Source organism: Glossina fuscipes, unplaced genomic scaffold (assembly GCF_014805625.2).
Source record: "Glossina fuscipes isolate IAEA_lab_2018 unplaced genomic scaffold, Yale_Gfus_2 147, whole genome shotgun sequence".
Taxonomy (NCBI): Eukaryota; Metazoa; Arthropoda; class Insecta; order Diptera; family Glossinidae; genus Glossina; species Glossina fuscipes.
In genome coordinates, this window is record NW_023998490.1 from 2,964,868 (window position 1) to 2,985,723 (window position 20,856).

A 20,856-nucleotide genomic window follows, 5' to 3' on the forward strand; every position below is an offset into this window, starting at 1 on the left:
AAAACGTCTCTGTTTTTCAAGAGGAATAAATGTTTTTTGCTCATTAGTCATAAACTGCATCACTACTATATTGTATTATATATAAATTTTTAACCAGTTTCAAATTCGAAATGCGTCATCTGTCCGTCTATCCGTCTGCGCAACTGTGTACTATCCGGGGTAAGCATTGTCCTGTTCGCAAAAATGAAAACATCACCTAGCAACTTGCAGGCGAATTTGAAAATCGCCCAAACTTTTCAAAGAACTCGCCTACAACGCGCCCACACATCTATACAGCAAAAGTTGTAAACGTTCTCTCTGTATTTTGCTAATGTACACCATATAAATTTCAACCTTTATGCTGAAAATAGAAAAAGGTAGTCGGGCCTATCTAATGTTGCAGAATATGAAAATTTTACTTTTTTCTTTTTTTAGGATGGGTATAAAAGGTTCGCTTATGACCGAATATAATTTTCTTAATTGTTTCTTTTACCTTTTTGAGAAGTTGACATGAGACCGCCTGATAATGCGTAATTGTAAAAACTGACTCAGGATGAATGGAAAGTCGTTGAATATTGTGCTGTCATGGGTTTACAGTCACTTACAGTTTGAGCGTATTTGCAAAGGCATCTTCACTATACGTTTTAATCGTCAAACGTTACAGATAAAAACTAAAAACGGTTCAATTCATCATCACATTTACCCCTTTAGAACATAAGAAGAAATACAATAAGTATAGAGCGATAAATTCAAATTAAGATAAATAAAAATTTTGGTTAAAACCGGAAATTCTTTGATTTCATTTTCAAAATTTTATTCAGTTTTTTTTTTTTTAGGAAAAATAGCCACTAACTAATAAATGACGTCACGTATGCCCAGTCAAGCAAATATTATTCTCCTGTAACGTTCTTAGTTGGAATAAAGGGGAAAAAAGAAAAAGGAAAGGAAAGTCGATATTTTTTTTAAAAGAATTTTGCTTTTCTTTCCAATTTGAAATCAAAAATCGATTGTCAAGTGTTTATTGGATAATGTCAGATGTCACACGTAGAATTTCACAAATCTCTTCTTTTCTCACTTCTTTTATTTTTTTCTTTGCTCCCTTATATCGCTCTATGCTTTTATCATATTTCTCGGTAACATTCTTATTACTAGACAACGTCTTCTACCCTGCTCTCATTCTGTTCTATCACGTATGCTTTTTGTTATTATTGTCTTTGCAGATATTACAAGATATGATGGTGGAAATCGACTATGATGCCGATGGCACGGTTTCTTTAGACGAATGGCAACGAGGTGGTATGACAACTATACCGTTACTGGTACTATTGGGTAAGAGCCGTGATATATATCAGAAAAGAGTTTGTGTTAACAAACCGTTGATTGCTTCGCAAGTGACTTTTGAGTAAATACATGCAGTCATCTGCACACCTAGCCGTTGTAGTATACACGCATGCACACACACACACACACTCCCATACAAAATTGTGGATGAGACATGAGACTCAGACATATATGTTTGCTTAGCAACTTTAAAGTTCAAGTGTTAGCGAAGAGCAAATATTCTATGAAACACAACTGCTATACTATAAAGATGTTGTTGTTGTTGTTGTTATCTCACAACAACACTCTAATGACATTTTGCACCTATTTTTGACATTTTTCGATTTCTATATACATACAAGCGTAACTGTAAAGTGCCTGGTAGTCGAAACAGCGCGAGCTGGTGTGTGTATGTTTCACTTAAATTTGTCTATTTAAAGCCGGAAGCTGCAGTCATTTCTCTCCTTCTGCTTTTCTTTTTCTCCTCCGTTTTACTCTCTTTTTCTATCATACTTACTTACTATTCTAACCTAAAAATTGCTTAAACCAAATATATTCAAGCTTATGTCAAAACCTGTCATAATGCATGTCAATGCGCACACGCTCACATACACACACTATACGCATACCCATGCATTTATTCTGCCTCTTTTGCTTACATTAATGTCGTAAATTGTGTGCTTTACCTTTGACAAAAAAAAAAAAACAAAGAAAAAAAGGATGAATTCTCAACGCATATATGTGTGCTTCATTATTTAAATTTACATACCTTTTGCTCTTCTTCTTCTTGTTGTTCATATTTTACTTTTTCTATTCCTTGTTTAATTATCAATAATATGCAGGTGTCGATAGCACTGCTCTAAAGGAAGATGGCATACACGTCTGGCGTTTAAAACATTTCAAGAAACCCGCATATTGTAATTTATGCCTCAATATGTTAGTGGGTCTAGGCAAAAAGGGTCTCTGCTGTGTGTGTAAGTAGAAACAAAAAATGTTTTTGATTATTTGCATACGTGCTTGAACGCAAGGGAGCACAAACGAAAATTATTTAAATAAGTTTAAAGCGGTATAGCTGAGCTGGTAACAAAATGTTTCACTTATTTTTCGATATAAAATAACAAACAATAACAAGCAACTTAAACGAATACATAAACTTTTAATTTCCTTCAGTCTTAATTTGTACTTGTTCGCTTTGCAAAAAGTTTCGCGTCTTTTTTCGTTTCATTCATACACGCGGGTAACATACATGTCCCTTTACTACTAAACGAAACGAAATTGTTTCCTTATGAAAGCAAATTTTGCGTTTTTTCACCTTTATATGGTCGTTCCATGCCAAATAGGCATATCGAGATGAACGAATCCCGTTTAGGATACACTCCGATGATAAGCCATTTATAAAGACCAGCCGAAGGTTTCAGAAAGCGAACATTTTCAAAGTCATCTTATACGCTGTCGTCTGAGAGGATATTCTTAGTTTGAGAAGCACTTTTCAGTATTTCAAAAGAAACTCTCCGTCAACAAAGTCAACAGAAATAGTCGCCTTTTAAGATTCACTCATTTTAAAAATTTCCCAAGAGACCTCTCGTTCAATGGGAAAGATAACTGACTGTAGATGGTTTATTTAGGTTTCGGCTTTGAAGCCGTAAGCCCACAATGCTCGATAACGCATATAGCGGGAGAAATGCTTCTTATCACACATGGACGTCCCAATCCCCCCTTCTGGCGAGCCTTATCTCTGCCTTTCTATGGGTCAAGCATCCGATTGGATTACTACTCCCTACCGAGCAAGCGTTCATCTCGCGGTTTGGACCAAGCATACCCTCCGCCAAATCCGTTATAGTCTATAGTGGTACGAAAGTACGACTTACTACGGTGCTATTGTGCGTAATGCTTCTTAAGGTATTTCACGTCGTTTTACACTCCAATGTGTTTCATTTTTTCGAGACATCCTATTCACTTTGCCACTGTTAGTCACCTTTTTAATTCGGATTGCTGTCTTCATGCATGTGATATTTAAAATTTTTTCCGAGCACTGAATACGTGGAAATTGCCGAGAAAGAAAAGAAGGCTTCCTTTAGTCAGAGTCATTAATACAATTCTTAATACAAAATGATTGCTGCCTGTCGATGCTTAATGAAACATCATAAAGCCGGTAAAGACAACGTTAAAAGTACTAAGCTGCGATGAACAACTCTCTTAGTGGTAGTGTATTTAAAAAAATTCCTACTCCAATCTAATACTTTTCAGTCGTTTTTTCGGGTTATATTGAAAATTGCATTTGTGTTTTTTATGTAAGAATTTTTTTTAAATGGTTTTAAAGGGTTTTATTTTTTTTTGAATAGGTCTCGACCTTACAATTAGTATTATAGGTAGCTGGTCGCTCTTACCTCCTTCCAAATACCTCTCGGTGTACTATCTGATTAGCAGCATTTCCGATACGTGTCCTGTATGAGTCTCTGCAAAGTAAATCTCGATTTAACTTTTCTTCAATGAAAAATGCGAGTAGTTGCAGCTCATTAGCTTTGCTGCTCCGCATAAAAAATATTGAAAACAAAAAAAATATATTTGACAGTAAAATCTGTTTATATATGATATGGGACATGCGTAAGATTCAGTTTCGTTCTCCACAAAAGTATTTTTTAACCATTTTTCTCACTGTCAATATTTTTGTTATAAAGAATTATTGTACCCTACAGCATTTATGGCGTAAAGGTGTATTAAGTGCGTTCGGATGTGTGCGACATCCGGAGGAAGTTTAAGCTGATCAACTTTTCATTACACCGCTTAATTCAGAAAATGACCTTAAAAGCGATTCGGAAGGTGTCTTAGTTTGTCTTTGCGCCCGTCTGTCTGTCCATCTGTTATTTCGTGTTCAACCTACAGGGGGCAATTTTTTAGGATACTTTCATAAAATTTGGCACACCTACGCGATTTGAGCCAAACACAAATGCTACTGAAAATAGTTCCCATCGAACTTATTTATGTAACGCATTATTTTGAAATGTCGTTGTATGAATAACCGTGTTAAGCAATATGATGTAAGGCAATCAATGGTGGCCCTGTACCTACCTATAAGGTATTTGTTTGTTAAATTTAACTTATTATCACTTCTATGCGAGCACTTTAAGTAGTAGCTTATCTTAGTCATGCCGTCCCAGATGTGTAGCACGTAAATAAATGCAAGGTTGTTTAACTCCTACTTTAGTTGATTTGTTTACTTTTGCAAATTCTGTCTTTAGTGTAACAGGATTTGTGGCAACACCTTGTAGGTGTACAATTACTGCAATAATAACGACAAACAGCAAGAATAATAACAATAAATCATTTAGCGATGATATCTTGAAATCGTCTTAAAAGCTTAACATCTTAGAACATTTAATATTACATTCGTTTGCTGCTCCCCTCCTCCCTTTATCTTTAAATTTTGTTTAATTCTTCATAATCTATATAAAATTAATTGCAAACTAAGTAAACAAACAACAATAATAACAAAAACTTGTTTGTTGTAAGTGCGTAAGTCCGTCAATATAATTAGGATTAAAAACGAATACGAATACGAACTTTTTTTTTTCAAATCTCACCTGCATTCTCCTTTAATTCCTTTTGTTGTTTTTTCTTGTTTTTTTCTTTCGTATTTCTTGTTACTATAGTGTGTAAATACACAGTGCATGAGCGCTGCGTACAGCATGCCCCAGCATCTTGTATAACAACGTACGTCAAATCGAAAAAGGTAAAGGGCGGTGGTGGCGATCTACTACATCATTGGGTTGAGGGTAACTGTTACGGACACTGTTCGAAATGTCGCAAACGTATTAAAGCGTATCATGGCATAACGGGACTAAATTGCGTTTGGTGTCATATGATGGTAAGCATCGTTGCATGCTTCAATACTTACGTAAATTCAAGAGATTCGTATACAATTTTCTTTAAACAATTACGTCAATTCATCTTAAAGCTAGTAGCGAACTATACGCGTATAAGTGCATGTATCTAAAATATACCTAATAAGCTCCTTACATATAAGTCAAAATTTATAGAGTTATGCTTATAACGAAAACGCTTAAAAATGCAAGAATAGAAAAAAAAGAAGAGACTTATAAAAATGTAAGCGTAAATTCGTTGTTTGTCTTTTTCTATTTATGTTGCGTCTCTTTGCTTCATTCCTTTCGCAGCAATGTTGCGCAGAATTCAGAATTTTTTTTTTGACAAATAGCTTCACTTCGTAGCAAAGAAAACAAAAAGCCTTGAAATGAATTTATAAACTTCCGTTTGAGAGAATTTTTCTTCAAAGAATTTTCGGTGCAACTTTCCGAAAGTAATATTTTATTCTTTCTAATCCTCAGACAAAGAGTTTTTATAATTTATAAAATAATGACTAAGTGACAGCAAATTTGGTTTCGTCTTTCCATTCTTCAGCAAAAACGGTTTATAAAATGCTTTGAACAAAATCAAAATAAATAAAAACTCGTCTCGCACATTGAATGGCATCTTTCCGAATGGCATTGCCTTGTGATAGATCGCAATACATGTAAAAATTGCGAGCCATTTTTAAACAAAGTATTTTTATAGCTCTGTTGAATCAACATGATGGAGGGTACAAATTAAGGGAGAAAACTTATTGAATTGCTTTACAATGCTATTTTATAACATACAGGCGGACGGTTATCTAAAAGATAGGGGGCGACAAACAGATGGCACGAACAGAAGAGCATTTCACACCCCTGGATGAAAAAGAAAATTATTAATTTTCAATTGATCTTTAGTGCATTTACAATGAGAGTGAAATCACGCAAATAATCACGATTTTAGTTATATGAAAACGCTCAGAGTTAATCATCAAAGTTAAAATTGTAACTTCATTGAAATGACCTTCAAATCAAAGACTTCTCCTGTTCGCTTATGTAGCAAATTAATTCACGATCTGACAGCATTGAAAATTGTCAAGGCTGCGCCATAACTCTTTTTTAATGAGAAAATGGGCGTGATTACGTAATAGGTACAGTAATTAAAAAGTCAGTATAATAGATTAGCAGGATATGAAATGTTTTAACAGGGGATTTCATTTTGAATACAATGATGATGAGCCGTAAATTCGTGTGCTATGAAGTGAGCCCGTGCTGCGTTGTCTCCAGATCAGTAGCCTCAATCTCACGACAGAAAAGTCAATCATTACTGCAGCGTCATAGTGCAGCCATTCACTACAACATTGTAATCAGTACTGTAGCTGATTCCGGATACTCGAGTAGATAACAGCCGCGACAACCGAATTGAATTTGTTTTATTTAATTTTGTTTCTTTAATTTTTTGAAAAGCACAACATTAGAAAGAACAAGTAAGATGGTTATATTCAGTTGGGGGGCCAAATCTCCACAAATCTCGCTTATCCACCACCATTGAAATCTTTGGCGCTTCAATGGGAAAGAATTTATATTTTACCCTTTAGTTCACTAAAAAAATGTAGTCTATCACCTCGTGACGTCCACCATTAATAATTTTGAATTAACGCACCTAGCTTTTCGCATTCTGCTTTTCAAATCCTTCCATGTGATACCCATATCAATGTTATTGTAACGAAATAATTAATCCACTACGTCGTGTCGCCCACCATAATCAATTTAAAATCAATTTAAATTTAATTTATTTGATACCGATATCGCTGGTATTGGTAAGAATAAATTAATCCACCGGGCCATGGTCTCCATCATATTTATTTTAAAATTAGCACACTGCTAGGCAGATAATATATCTTGATTTGAGAAATGTAGTTTTAAATATTCTGTCTTGTCTACCGTACGGTCGATAAGCATAAAACCTCCAAAAAGTGAAAAAAAAAAATTTAATCGCTTATAACTTTGTGTAAAGATGGCTGATTTTTTTAATTCTACATAAATAGTATAATTTTTCGAGCTGTCTGTCTATTATAATATGCGAGTGATGAGCAAGAAATCACAAATTTTTTTTAGAAAAACGGAGTTGGTATTCAATTTACGCTTAATTACGGATTTCCGCTCTGGACAATTTGACCCATTTTTAATACCAACGTGCGTGCAAAGACTTCCAATGTTTATGCCTAGTTTCCAGTCGATATCTTTATTTTTGCGACCACGAGAATCGCAACAATACAAACACCACAGACGGACGGACATGGCTTAATCGATTCAGATTTTCATGTTAACCAAGAATATATATACTTGTGGAGTCTTTGAAGTTTTCTTTTCAGTGTTGTCGACATTATGACAAAATGATTATACCGTCATCTTTCAAATACAAAAATAGAATTTTGAGCCGAAGGATGAGGCCTAATGAAACCTAAATAAACAGTTTGGCACTGAAAGGCTGAATAGAAGAAGTTAAGAAAAACGTATCCTAAATTTGCTCTAAAGCGCAAACAATTTTATACATTTTTATTTTTGTCTTATATCCTTAATCACAAGGATGCACTTTTTCCAATTATCCCTTACTTTTTTTTTCTCTTGCTTCGCTTTCGCTTTTTTTCAATGAAATTCTATCTTTTGTTCTGACAGTAATCAATATTTTTTGGTTTTTTTCCATTTGGAAAAATGAAAAAGTATCAATGCTTTACCCCAAATTATTTAACGTTACACATACCACATAACACGGAGAAACGTTTGCGCACCGGCGCTTACACGTTTATATCACTAAATACACAAAGACTTTAGTTGGAGTAGTTTGAAGAACAAGTGAATAAATAAAATAAAACAATTTACGTAAACATGATGTAAAGGAAAATAAAAATATTCTCACACACAAAGCCCTTTAAATTCCTTTCTTTGCATGTGTGTGTGTGTGTGTGTCTGTGTCTGTGTGTTGTTTTGTATCGCATTACTTACTGTTGTGAAAATATTTTTGCATAAATATTTCGTTACTATTATTTCAAACAAAGTTACGTACATGTGGTACATTTGTACTCATTTCGGAAAGTTGCAGTTGCTTCCAAATGCTGTTTACATTGCGTATGCGAGCGAGTATTATTAGCATGATATCACTCATACGCAACGCACCATAAAATGCAAAATTCAAAAGTATTTTATGTATATATACATGTATTTACTAAAAACATGTTCACTAACACGATACACACGCACGCTTACGAGATATGTGTGCCCGATAAAGACAACGATTACAGAAATTTTTTTTATTTTTTTTTAAAACGAGTCGAAAGAAAGCAAAAGAAAAATATATCTATACTTAAGATTTAAATTGAAAGAGAAAAAATTTATATGCATTCTATTCACAAAAGTCTTTGTCTCAAATGTCAGGCTATATGGATGGCAATTACGACAAATAGTCAGTTTGAAGGTGAAAAACGTGCAAAAAGCCCGCTTCGAATTCTTTTTTTGATACGTGACATGTCATGTGACAAACATAAGTCAATTCTTCCGCAAACACACAACCTTTGCTTTCGGGTGTTCATCAAGATACAGTACGGCAATCAAAAAATAAGGGGAGTTTTTCACTTACACTTCACAGGTTCTATGAAATCATAAAATTTTTTTTTTTTTTTGTACGGGTTGGTACTACTTGCCATAAGTAGTTATGTCAATATGTTTAATTACTGCATAGATACAAGTGTCTTTTTTAACACACAAAAACTAGCTTTTCAGTCTTAATTATGAAATCCGAAGTATTTATCCTAAATATTGATGACGCAGAGATATTGAGAATATTACATAAGACCTTTGGTAATAAAACTATATCGGAAAAAAATATTTGCAAGTGTCCGCGGGCGACCGTGCACTTTGCTAATGTTGTGGGAATTTCATCTGCCTGAAGCTATCTTTCTAAAGGCGCGAGAATAATGAACGCACATTTCTTTGTAATTGCAACAGGCTGCACTGATTCTTTGTCATCATTTCATCAAAAACGCGGCCTATATGATTTCACAACCATCACATTTGTCTGATTTTGTGCCGTTTGATGTCTGGCTTTTCAACGAACTCTAAAGGCAATGACAGAGTTACCGCTACGGCTTGACTGAGAAAATATGAGATGAATTCAGGGAAGCATTTGAAGTCATACCGAAAGAAGATTTCTTTGACTGTTCCAAGGATTTTGAGTTAGCGTGATGTTTTAAAGGGGGCGGTAAAATCGATTTCGAAAGAATTAGTGAAATTTTTTCATTTTATAAACAAATTCATCTTATTTTTTGATCACATATAGCATGTGTCGCTCATGTACAAGACTAAATACCAAAGGTCCAAGAGAGTAGTATTTTTCAAATCCATTTGAATTTAAAAATTTCTTTGCTTGGGGCATTGGTTGAAGAAAAAGAAGAAATTCATGATACTATGACAAAATTTAGCCAAGGAGTCATAGCAACGCTAAAGACTTAAACATGCAGTCATCAAGACCGTTCGAAAAACAAATGATAATAATTGTGCCACGTAAATTACAGAAAAACACATGAAAACATTAAACTCGGGCAAGATCGATCATTATCCGACCCGCTTTTCCTTATAGCCAGGCTAAATTCATCACAAGATACTTTACAACATTTTTGTTTAATACGATCGCTCACAAATGCTCATTAGAAAATACCAGGAATTAAATCTTGTTGCTATACAAAGCCTTATCTTTCATTAGAGCCGTAGCAAACCCTAATCGATGTGGTCCAAATGTAACGAGACACTTTTTCTTTCTTATATATCCTATTATCCTCGCCTGTTTACGTTTTAAGATACCAAAAATTCAACTTTCTTACAAAATAAAGTCTTACGTGTCATAAAAGCATTTATTTTGGAAGAAGTTCAAAAAATTGGCTGAATTTAGTTTAAATTCAGCATAGGAAGTTTTTATGCCAAACCGTGTTATGGTCCAATTTTCATCGTTAAACACTCAAAACTCAACTAAAAGTTTATTTTGGAAGAATATTAATACAAAAGGGCTTACAAAAGTGGAGTCATCCCATCCCAAATTTTGTACATTCATTTAATTTTACAATTTTTCTCTCATTTTTACCAAGAGTTTCCGAAAAGTTAGGCACACGCCCACTAGGCTGCGGCCACCACCTTTCCCCACTTCTTTCTCTTTCCTTTCTTCTTTGTGACGGTCATCGTATTACACGAATACGGACGTTCCCTGATTCGTCTTATATAAAAAAAAGTCTAAGAAGTGGTGCGATTCGCTCCACTTTCAATAGAATTCATAGATGGCTCAAGATATGCGAATGTACAAAACTCATCAAAATATCTCGGAAATTGCGATTTATAGTCTTAATATGATAATATATGAGTGGAAATGAGACGGCCGATTGGCCCGACAAGCTTGAATTGATTCAGAAAATTAACTTGAATTAACTTGTAACATGTACATGACATATTCACTGCAAATTAACGAACTCGAAATATTTATGAAGTGCTTGGTAAGTGGTAGATGAGAAGTAGATAGCGGCAATGGCATGTCTCTCCACTAGTTCTATTAATATGAACAACTATGTATCAACTTTGTACCAAACAAGAAAGTGCATAATAAATCGCAACCCCTATCCGCCTTCCAACCTCTCGTAGTCCCGATAAGCGAGCTTTCGAAACTACGATTGCACGTAGAAATTAAAAAAAAAACGAACAGAATTACTTGACAGAAACTGTAACGAATATCACTCTGGTAGCGTTAGACCATAAAAATCTAAAAGGATTTTTAAAAAACTGGAAGAACTTACTTTTAATGTATCGAGTTTTTAATATTTCCCTCCGGGTCTTAAGTTAGTTCCAAGAATGCCACATACAACACAATTTTTGATCAGAAAGTTGATTGGCTTATGGTTTCATGATTTTTTTTATAATACAATTGAAAAACAACATAAAGCCTTTTTGAAAGTTTCAATACTTTTTAAAAATCTTATTATTCGCGAAAATTTTTCTTTTTTACAATTTGGATAGAAATTAGGAAACATTTTTTTCTCACCACTTTCGTTGTTGCGCCATTTTAAATACTTTTCGCTTTAATATCCTGATATAAGCTGCTTAACTGAACTTCATCACATTATAACATTAACATATACTGAAGCTTTACTCATACCACCATCCTACATAGAAATAAGTTTAGAAAAAGTAAACAAAAAAAAAACAAATAAATACATGATAAGAGGCAATCACTCATGATAAAGTGCCCTACATTACCCTATAGTTGTCCATATAACGACTTTTTCAAATGAAGGCGTTATGTGGAAAGTGGTATAAAAACTGGTCCGATTCAAACTATTCCCGACAGCCAAACCGTATCAAGCTTCGTCGATATGCCTTAATTTCTTGCACAGCAAGAGAGAAGAACAAGTTTACGTCAATTCAGAAAGCGATTCTGAATAGACCGCTATGATGACGCAACTCCTTCTAAGCGTTAATATATCCCTGTACCACCACACAGGTAGTATAGGGAATAAAAATTGATTTAAAAACATTCTGATATAAATTTTGAACTTTTTTATATGAATTTTTTCATTAACACAAGCTCCATAATCGCTGTGCATCGTCGGTGAAAAAAGAATGCACTCTCGGAGAATTTGCTGAGTTAATTGTACCTCCTACAGCTATATGCCCGGCAGTCTTAGATCGTCAACGTTCAATAAATCAAACGAATAAGGTGAGTTTCTCGCTTGTCTTCTTCTTCTTTTTCTTCTTCTTCTTATTGTTGCGCTATTAATTGATTCTTTTTAATTTTAATATTAATTACTACCACAAATGTATTGGCTTATAACTCGAAATTCCCTGCCTCGCAAATGCTTTATCAAATTTAAAAAAAAAAAAAATTTATAAAAAATGTAAAAAAAAATTATAAATAGAAATCTCAACACCATCAGGCCACACACTTTCAAATTACGTCAATCGATGACAGGAATTGTCCTCTCTTGGTATTTGTCAATCCAAAAAGTGGTGGACGTCAAGGCGATCGCATATTACGCAAATTCCAATATATGCTTAATCCACGCCAAATTTATGATTTATCGAAAGGCGGCCCGAAAGAAGGTAAATGAAAACAAAAAACAATTATGTTGAACTTAAGCCAAATTCTTAATCGATTGATTGCCAATAGTTTTGATTACAACATTTGACTTTGAAAAGAAACAAAAAAAAACAAAGCAGAAACGAAGATTCATTCGAGTAAATCTGGAAAAGTATTCCATCACAAACTTTTATATGAGCTTGTATCATTTTTATCAGGCAGACATCGCGGCGGTACTCGCACACAGTTCATCTTAATCATCTTTCTTTTAAAAGCTCTAAGTGAAAGCTTGAAAATTTTGAGACAAAAATTTAATAGAGACAAGAGTGACGAGTTTTTAGTTGATTGTAAAATTCACTAATAGACTCTAAAAATCTTAGCCACTTTTCGGCTCCATCAGACATATTTTGAGGGCGAAAAGTACAGCGGAAATTTCGTTTTCTTGTTTAAGTCGACGAAAACTGAATACGTATGTATACCTTACGAATTTTACGCAAATTTTGCCTACGAAATACACTTTTCAGGACTTGTACGAATAATGATCACTTTCTAGCAATATCGCGAATGTTCTTTAAAGCAGATCTATTGGATATCAGGAGCATTACTTTTAACTTGGTTGTTTCAAATCAAAACTCTTTTAACTGATTAATCTTTGCGATTAAAAGAACAGATTAAAAACCTCTATCTCAAGGAACTTCCGCGTCGCCTCATTTCGTTTGTTTATTAAATGTGAAGCAATTTTTTTTTGGCCAAAATATTATCGAAGTTTAAAATTCAATCTTTGTGATGTATATGAAGGAAATTCGAAACCTTATCCGCCTAATATTAAACACGAAAATCGTAATTATAGATCGGCAAGAAGCATTTTTTTAGCAGATTTCAATTGATTTTTTATTTATTTATTTTTTCCTAATACTCCACAATAACCCTTAACACTTCGGGCTAAGGATGAACCGTTAAAGAACGAGCTAGTAAGAATGAGTTGAATCGGACCATTTTTATCATCACTTTTCATATGAAAACTTTTTTATATGAAGAGAAGTAAAAACATTATAGTCAAGCAAGGACGCTATTAAGCACGCTACGTCAATGTCAGTTGTGATAATAATAGACCAAAAATTAAATGTTATTTTAATGCAAAGGAATAATTTGTATGAAAGCCCGCGAATTGGGGGATGCCCAAAGCACCATGTTACTTGATCAAAATTTACCAAACTTTATTTATTTCCCAGAAATTTTATTATTTTTCAGTTTTCATAGTCACAGAAAGTATACAAATTATACTTTGTCTCCATATAGGGACCCACTTTCATGTTAACCATTAGCACCTAAAAAATAGACCTAGGTGATCCAAGTTGCCTATTGCCATTATTTGTTTATTTTGCCGTTATAAAACATTAACAATTGAACCCGTTTCTGGTGCACTTATTTTTATGTCCAATTAATACCATTGTCAAATTTTTATCATAAAACATTAACAATTAGACTTTTTTGGCTTTTAAGGGTTTACATTTCCTGGCAATCCTTATATATGGTGATATGCAAACAATAGCTCTACAATGCCCGAATCCGGCATACCTGATTTCTTTCTCAAGTAACTATTCTGGGTCAACGAAATATTGAAAATTAGACCTTTTTATCATATAAAGAGTTCGTTTTCGTAGGAGGAGTTCAAAAAACTGCCTCACTCCGTCCAAAGTTTTTACGCCCAAATACTATTACTTAGCCATTTTTGTCGAGAAATTTTGAAAAATGCAATTTATTCCATATAATGACTTTTCACGTTAGGGCGTCCTACGGGGAGTTGTTGAAAAGGTGAACCGATCCAAATCATTTAAAACAGTGTTTGTCGTTGAGTCGAAGATGTCAGTGTAGCAAATTTTATTAAGACGTCTTACAAATATCGATGTGTAGGTTGAAACAAAATACATGGACAGGAATCAGACGGACAAACAGCCCAATAAACAGCCTCGTACAACGAGTGATTGTTGAAAAATTGTGTGTTTCGACAGCAAATGAACTTTTTGTGGGATTGGTCCAGCTCCTCTAATGGAAAAAGGTCTAATTTTGAATACTGGATGACAACTGTACAGTGTATAAGTTAAACGAAAGCGGCATGTTATAACCCATAAAAGGGAAAGGGGTGTATATTTACAACAACCGTCGTCCGATCCGAACCATTATCAATACCATTTACAAGAATAAGGCACGAACAGACGGGCAGACGAACGGAAAATCTTAGCTCAGAATCACTTTCTGAATCGATCGATATAATAACAATTCAATTCAGGTTAAGTTGTTTTGGACGTTGCGTACTTCGACACAAACTTAGTACACACTTGTGCACCAAATGATAGTGGGGTATAAAACGAAGCCTAAATTATAATATTTTAGGATGAAAATCTCTCAAGAGCAGTGACTTGACATACAAATTCCCTAAACTTGCCTAAATTTCGATATAATAAATTCCTTATAGGAACTCTTGTCGAAAATAAGCTTTTCTTCGTACGACAAAAAGATTTAAATTTTTCGTATTTTTTAGTGAAAATACAAAAGCTGAACGATAATAAGTGCTTTGACACGAAAAATGAATTTTACTAAATTTGGACCGCACAGATTTACACATTTTGGGTTCCCTCCAATATAAGGTTTTTTTTTATAAATTAAAGCAAGAATTAAAGAGTGTGATGGTGTGTAGAGGTTGGATTTTATTTGTACCGCCTCGCTAACCCAGTTACACTCACAAACAAAAGTGACGTATATAAAAATGATAAATAACTAAGGGCGTGTCTTGTCTAGCTGTCTCATAGTCCGTTAGTATTGTTCTTTTGTCCGTTAGGCCACACCTATGTATCTCTTGGTCCGTTACGTCAATGTCTACAGTTCCATTTCTACACACACACACACACACACACACACACACACACACATCGTCGCGAACCTATTAGATATATAATTCATCATTTATGTCATATTTTCCCGTTTTTTTTCACTATTCTTAAAACTAATACGCTTTACTCCTTTCTTGATGTGAACCTTGCATTCTGGTACAGCCACAACATCACCGTAATCCGTTTCGGTAAAATCTTCCAGGGTTTCAATCTAATGACATCATCTATAACCGACAGCAAATGCCAAGCCTACATTTGGAGCTATATTCAAACGCTTGAATGATTGTTTTTTTTTTTTCTTGATTTAATTTTTTTCATTTTATTTGTTGTCACAATGCTATATTATATTAATTTATACGGACGTTAAAGCACGTTTTAAAAGACCATGTTCTTGTTTGAATCTCACACCAAGATATTTAAACACTATTTTCACAAAGTTATTTCATATTTGTCCTTAATAGCTAAAGTTTTAAAGTTTTTTATTTTTTTTTTAATTTCGAAAATTTATTGACAATTATAGTAATGGTGATCTCTGCACATTTTTATACTCGTACATTAAACGAGCTTTTATCGTTAACGTTTATCCATTATTTCGTTTCTACCGATTTATATTTTTGTTTTATGCAAAATTTCGCAGGCTTTGACAAAATTTCCATTTAATTGCCCATATTTAGATTTCTTAATCTTGTTTTTATTTTCTCTCATTTCTGTTGGTCACCACTCACACCTGCTGGCTCGCTTCCTGCCGCCAAAAAGTTTTTCCTTTTCTGCCTACGTCCAACCTCACGCGATGATCAACTCCGACTCTCACAATAATTTTATTTAAAAAAACCTACCCTCATGCTATGCAGACGGACTTCGGACTTTGCTCCCTTTTCATAATTCTCTCCCTAAACAGTGCTACTATATGAGCGGAGAACTATGAAAACAGATCTTAATTAACGGAATTCCGTTATTATGAATAACTCTACTCAGTTTGTGAATAGCAGGGACAAAGCCGACCGACGGAAACCCCCTTCACATCGCTTAGTAATAGACGATTTACCTTGGTTAAATGTTAACTTCCTTTTTATATATTACGGGCAATATAGTTATTTATTGACAAAAAAAAAGAAATCAAAATTATTTTTAAAAATTTCTTATCAAAAGCACATTTTTTAATATTAATTTTCTTCGCTATTTTTGCAAATAAATAACCAGGTCTTACTCTATTTAAGGATTTGCCAAATTTTAAAGTTATTTGCTGTGGCGGCGATGGTACTGTAGGCTGGGTATTAGAAGCTATGGGTAAATATATCAGAAATTACTTTTAAATCTAAGTTTTATTGATAATCGAAACCAAAAATTTATGATTTTATGGTTGCTATTAAACAATTTCAGATAGCATCGAGTTGAAAAGTCAACCTGCCATCGGAGTAATACCGCTGGGAACTGGCAATGACTTGGCTCGATGTTTACGCTGGGGCGGCGGTTATGAGGGTGAAAACATTCCAAAATTGTTGGATAAAATCAAAAGGTCGACTATTGTTATGCTTGATAGATGGAGTATTGAAGTAATAAATAATCCTGAAGAGCAGATAAAACCAAAGGTTAGTGGATTTTGTTTTTAGGGCATACAATACATAGATATTGCAGATATTTGGACCTTATTGCACCTATCACAAAGGGGTAAGTTACTCTTACGTCCGTAGTTAAGTTCGATTGTGACATAAGAATTATTACTGATTGGTTTGAGGTGATGGGTATCGACGATTCGTATTACTGTGAGAGAACTTCAGAGACTCCACAAATATATAATATATTTTTGATCAGCATTATATGCTGTCTAGCTTAAGCATGTCCGTCTGTGCATCTGTCCAGTTGTTTGTCAGTGCATTGTGCGTTGTAAGCATTCTCTTGGCCGCAAAAAAAGTCAAATCTGGCGGAAACATGGAAACTTTGTGCACGCGCAATCATATTGAAAATAAGGTAAATCGGTAAAAGGATCCGCCCGCAGCACCACGTAAACTGAGAACACTTCTGTGTTTCAAAGGTATAGAAAATGGGATTTTGCTCATTAGTCATAAACCACAGCAGATAAATGTATAAAAAGTTGACTGTACATTCTATGGGCAATGTTGTAGTACCGGTACAAATATGGGAATAAAACAGCCACGTCTAGTTAATTTTATAATTGTATATTGTAAATTTATATTTGTTTCAAAACTAACACACAGAAACAAACCGAAGACCCCATAAAGTATATAAATTCTTGGACACCTCCAAATTCGGAATGCGCCTAAGCTCGTCTGCCCATTCAGCCGTCCATTTATGCCTTTGCCCAACCATATATCATCTGTGGTAGACATTCACTCATTCACAAAAATGATGATGTCGGTTACAAACTTGCAAAACAATATGAAAACGACCCAAAGTTATCGGAGAAAACGCTTATAACGCCCACACGTCTATGTGACAAAAACTAGGAGCAGCTTTCGTTCCGCGTTTTTCATTACTACTCATCAGGTACATCACGTACACCATATAAATTTCCAACAGAAAACAGAAAAAATGGACCGCACCCACCTAATATTATAGAATAGGAAAATGTGCCTCTTTTTTCTTTTAAGATGTGTATAAAAGATTCGGTTACTACCGAATACAATTTCCTTACCTCTTTTGTTTGCTTATGTTTATTATCAATCACTCCTCGGTGAAACTTACCTTGATCTGCTTTTATGCTTGCAAAACAGGTGACATTACATTCAAATATGCAGAAAGTGATTGAATTATCACAAAGTGTGGTAGTGGGAGAGAAGACGTTATTGGAGCAACATGAACAAGGACATCGTTGCAGCAGCTGGAATGTACAACTTTTTGAAACTGAAACAAATAACAAAATCATAGCAACAACAGTCTCATCTTCAATCAATGCTAATGAAAGTCCTCCTCAGTTTTCAATCAAATCGATATATGATAAACAGATGGCTACTGATTTATTGGCTGCCACATCATCATCATCTGCATTGACAGCAACAACAATGGCAACAGCATCGACAGCAACAACAACATACCGGACTACAACGAAAAGCATATCAATGTCAACATTTGAAATGAAACGTTCGCAACAATATCCCCAACAAGAGTACAATCTCCGACAGGACTCAACAGCAATCAGTAAATGCAATAGTCTTAGCAGTACTTGCACTAGTAGTACAAATAGCGCAGAACAACAACAACAACATCAGCAGCAGCAGGAACAACAACAACGGCAGTCATGTACAACATTACTTGATGTCATTAATACATCTTCGCTATTGAAGCAAACTAACTCAACCGATACCGATTTCATACGAAATAAAAATCTACAGGAGCGTCATATGATAGTTGATAGTATAGATCCATCTAAACACTTCAGTGTCGGCGATAATAACAACGATGCTTCGAATGATTGCTGTCACAAATCTTTAAGTGTTGCGCCCATTGCAGCGAAACAAGAAATACGAACATCGACTACTTTGCCAACCCCACTTTGCCATACCAGTGGTAATAGTAACGACGGTTTTGTGGCAACAGAAATTGAGTGCATTCCACGCAATAATAATAACCGCAGCAGTAGCTTAAGCAGTATCGCAAACGTGAAATTATCACCAAGTCACTTATGCTCATTGCAAGCGTCTCCTGTACATACACCTACAACTAACGTAGCGATGGAGATGGAAAAGTCATTTAACATTCCACTACCAACAACAGCAACAACTAGCAATAAAGTTGAAAATGGAAAAGATTGCACTGTACCGTATAATATTATAAATAATTATTTCTCTGTCGGTGTGGTAAGTTAATAAAAATTTATCCTAAATTGTTTTGGTTTTTTTTTTCTTCATGGTCTTAATTGCTTGCAATTATTAATTTTCATATATGCATACAATTTGAATATCTAAACATATACTCATAGATGTACGGTTTGAATATCTGATACAAATCTACTTATAATCTTAATTTTTTCTCAAAGAAAATGCCTCCACATAGTTGCCTCAACGATAAAACTTAACTTAAATTATTGTTCCATTGTTGTCAATCTATGAACAAAGAATTGAATTGGAATCAATTTTGTTCCGTATTATTCTTTTGTACCAACAATCAAAACTCCTTCCCCTTAAAAAGGATTGACAAAAGCTTCAAACAGCACGCGGCTAGATAGAGCTTTTCTACACAGTCCTCTCACTAATCAGTAGTTGCGTTTAATTGAATCTAATATGAAATTGTAACTACTCTCAGTGTCTTGTTCTTGCCATACAAGTATGGCAAGGTCGACTGGGACATAGTCCCACGCTTTGTTCGTTAAACATTGGCTCTCTTTTAAGTACTGCTTAAACTTTATTCAAATTGTCCATTGCGTTCAGTTCTTTCGCCCACACAAGGGAGTAAAATAAAAAAAAAAACAAATTAAAACTTTTATAGCTGGACAAGGCCAACTATTAAATGCCTAGCGCGACTTTCACTACTGCAATCCAAATTGAAGGATTTATTAAAAGTTACTCATTATTGCCACAAGTGGCTTTCTAAGATAATGTTATAGTGAGGGTAAAGGATGCGTGGCGCAATACAAAACGTGAACGCAAACGTCACGATCCAAATTTCATCTTTTTGCCAACTCTTCATCATTTTGATTCTAAAACACGAAAAATTAGACCTATTTACCCTATGAAGTGTTGTTTTTCATAAGAACTCTTACTTTGAATAGAAACGAAAAATAAGCCAATGCGGTCCTCAATTCTGTAGGAAAATTTTTATAATGAAAACACAATAAATTGAGGTTTATTAACTTTGCTTTGATCTTGACTCTATGACTCCGACTCAGCTACACTGTGCGCAGTGTCTTATATAATAAATAATTATGCTAGCTTAAGCCAAGGCTTAATGTGGACCATAGCTAAAGTAGATTATCTTAACCAGGTTATAGCTACGTTTACATGAGGTGGAAATATATGAAAGTGTAAACTAAGCATAAATGATTATTAAACGGGTAGACTGCGATAAATCGATAATGCTGCAACACTTTTTTGCCCTGTTAGGCGTTGTTGGTTAGGAAAACCGTTATGTTGAGGAGCGACCCCAACATAAATCGAAGCCCCAATACTTTTAGATGTCTAATCATTATTTTATAGAATCTTTCGCATAATTTTTAATTCATTTTTCGACTAAAATATCTCAACCAACAATATTAGGTTATGATGTATCAAAAATGGTAATCTAATGCTTCAAGACGAATATGCATACATAGGGTGTAAGACGGACAGGTGGATAGACTTGCGTATTTCCACTAGGAAAGTAATTCTTAATAGACTGATACGATAAACGATGCGTCCACCTCAAAGTCATTCAATTTTTGCGATCAATAATTTTTTGATTTACATACAAAGTACTACCATCTCGATACAATGGATAAACAAAATGGAATCGATATATCGAATGTATTGACTTTCATCGCATGATGATTTGCGTCTTTCACATTTCTTTAAAGATTTTCTTTTAAAGCTGAATTTTGTGCATTTAGGACCTATGAGTGATATGAGCGGTTAAATGGCACTTATACACAAGCATTAAAATGAATGAAAGAAAAGTGCTATATAAAGCAGTGGGAGTTTAGATGAGTTGGTAAGCGCAAGAAAGCTACTTAAATTGAAATTGATTTTTATACTCATAAGCAGTTTCTTTAAAGAAA

At 34.3% G+C, this 20,856-nt stretch overlaps 1 protein-coding gene across 4 annotated transcripts in view; it reads left to right on the forward strand.

Moving 5' to 3' along the window:
• LOC119641142 (diacylglycerol kinase 1) overlaps positions 1-20,856 on the forward strand; it is a 123,567-nt gene that overhangs the window by 90,281 nt on the left and 12,430 nt on the right. For 3 of the 4 annotated variants that reach the window (XM_038039630.1, XM_038039629.1, XM_038039632.1), the window contains exons 9-16: positions 1,200-1,308; positions 2,142-2,273; positions 4,950-5,164; positions 11,767-11,898; positions 12,098-12,281; positions 16,350-16,436; positions 16,530-16,738; positions 17,882-18,964. In XM_038039630.1, the coding sequence (XP_037895558.1) occupies positions 1,200-1,308; positions 2,142-2,273; positions 4,950-5,164; positions 11,767-11,898; positions 12,098-12,281; positions 16,350-16,436; positions 16,530-16,738; positions 17,882-18,964 (2,151 nt within the window). The remainder of the gene's footprint in view (positions 1-1,199; positions 1,309-2,141; positions 2,274-4,949; positions 5,165-11,766; positions 11,899-12,097; positions 12,282-16,349; positions 16,437-16,529; positions 16,739-17,881; positions 18,965-20,856) is intronic. The other variant, XM_038039631.1, reaches the window with a different exon arrangement.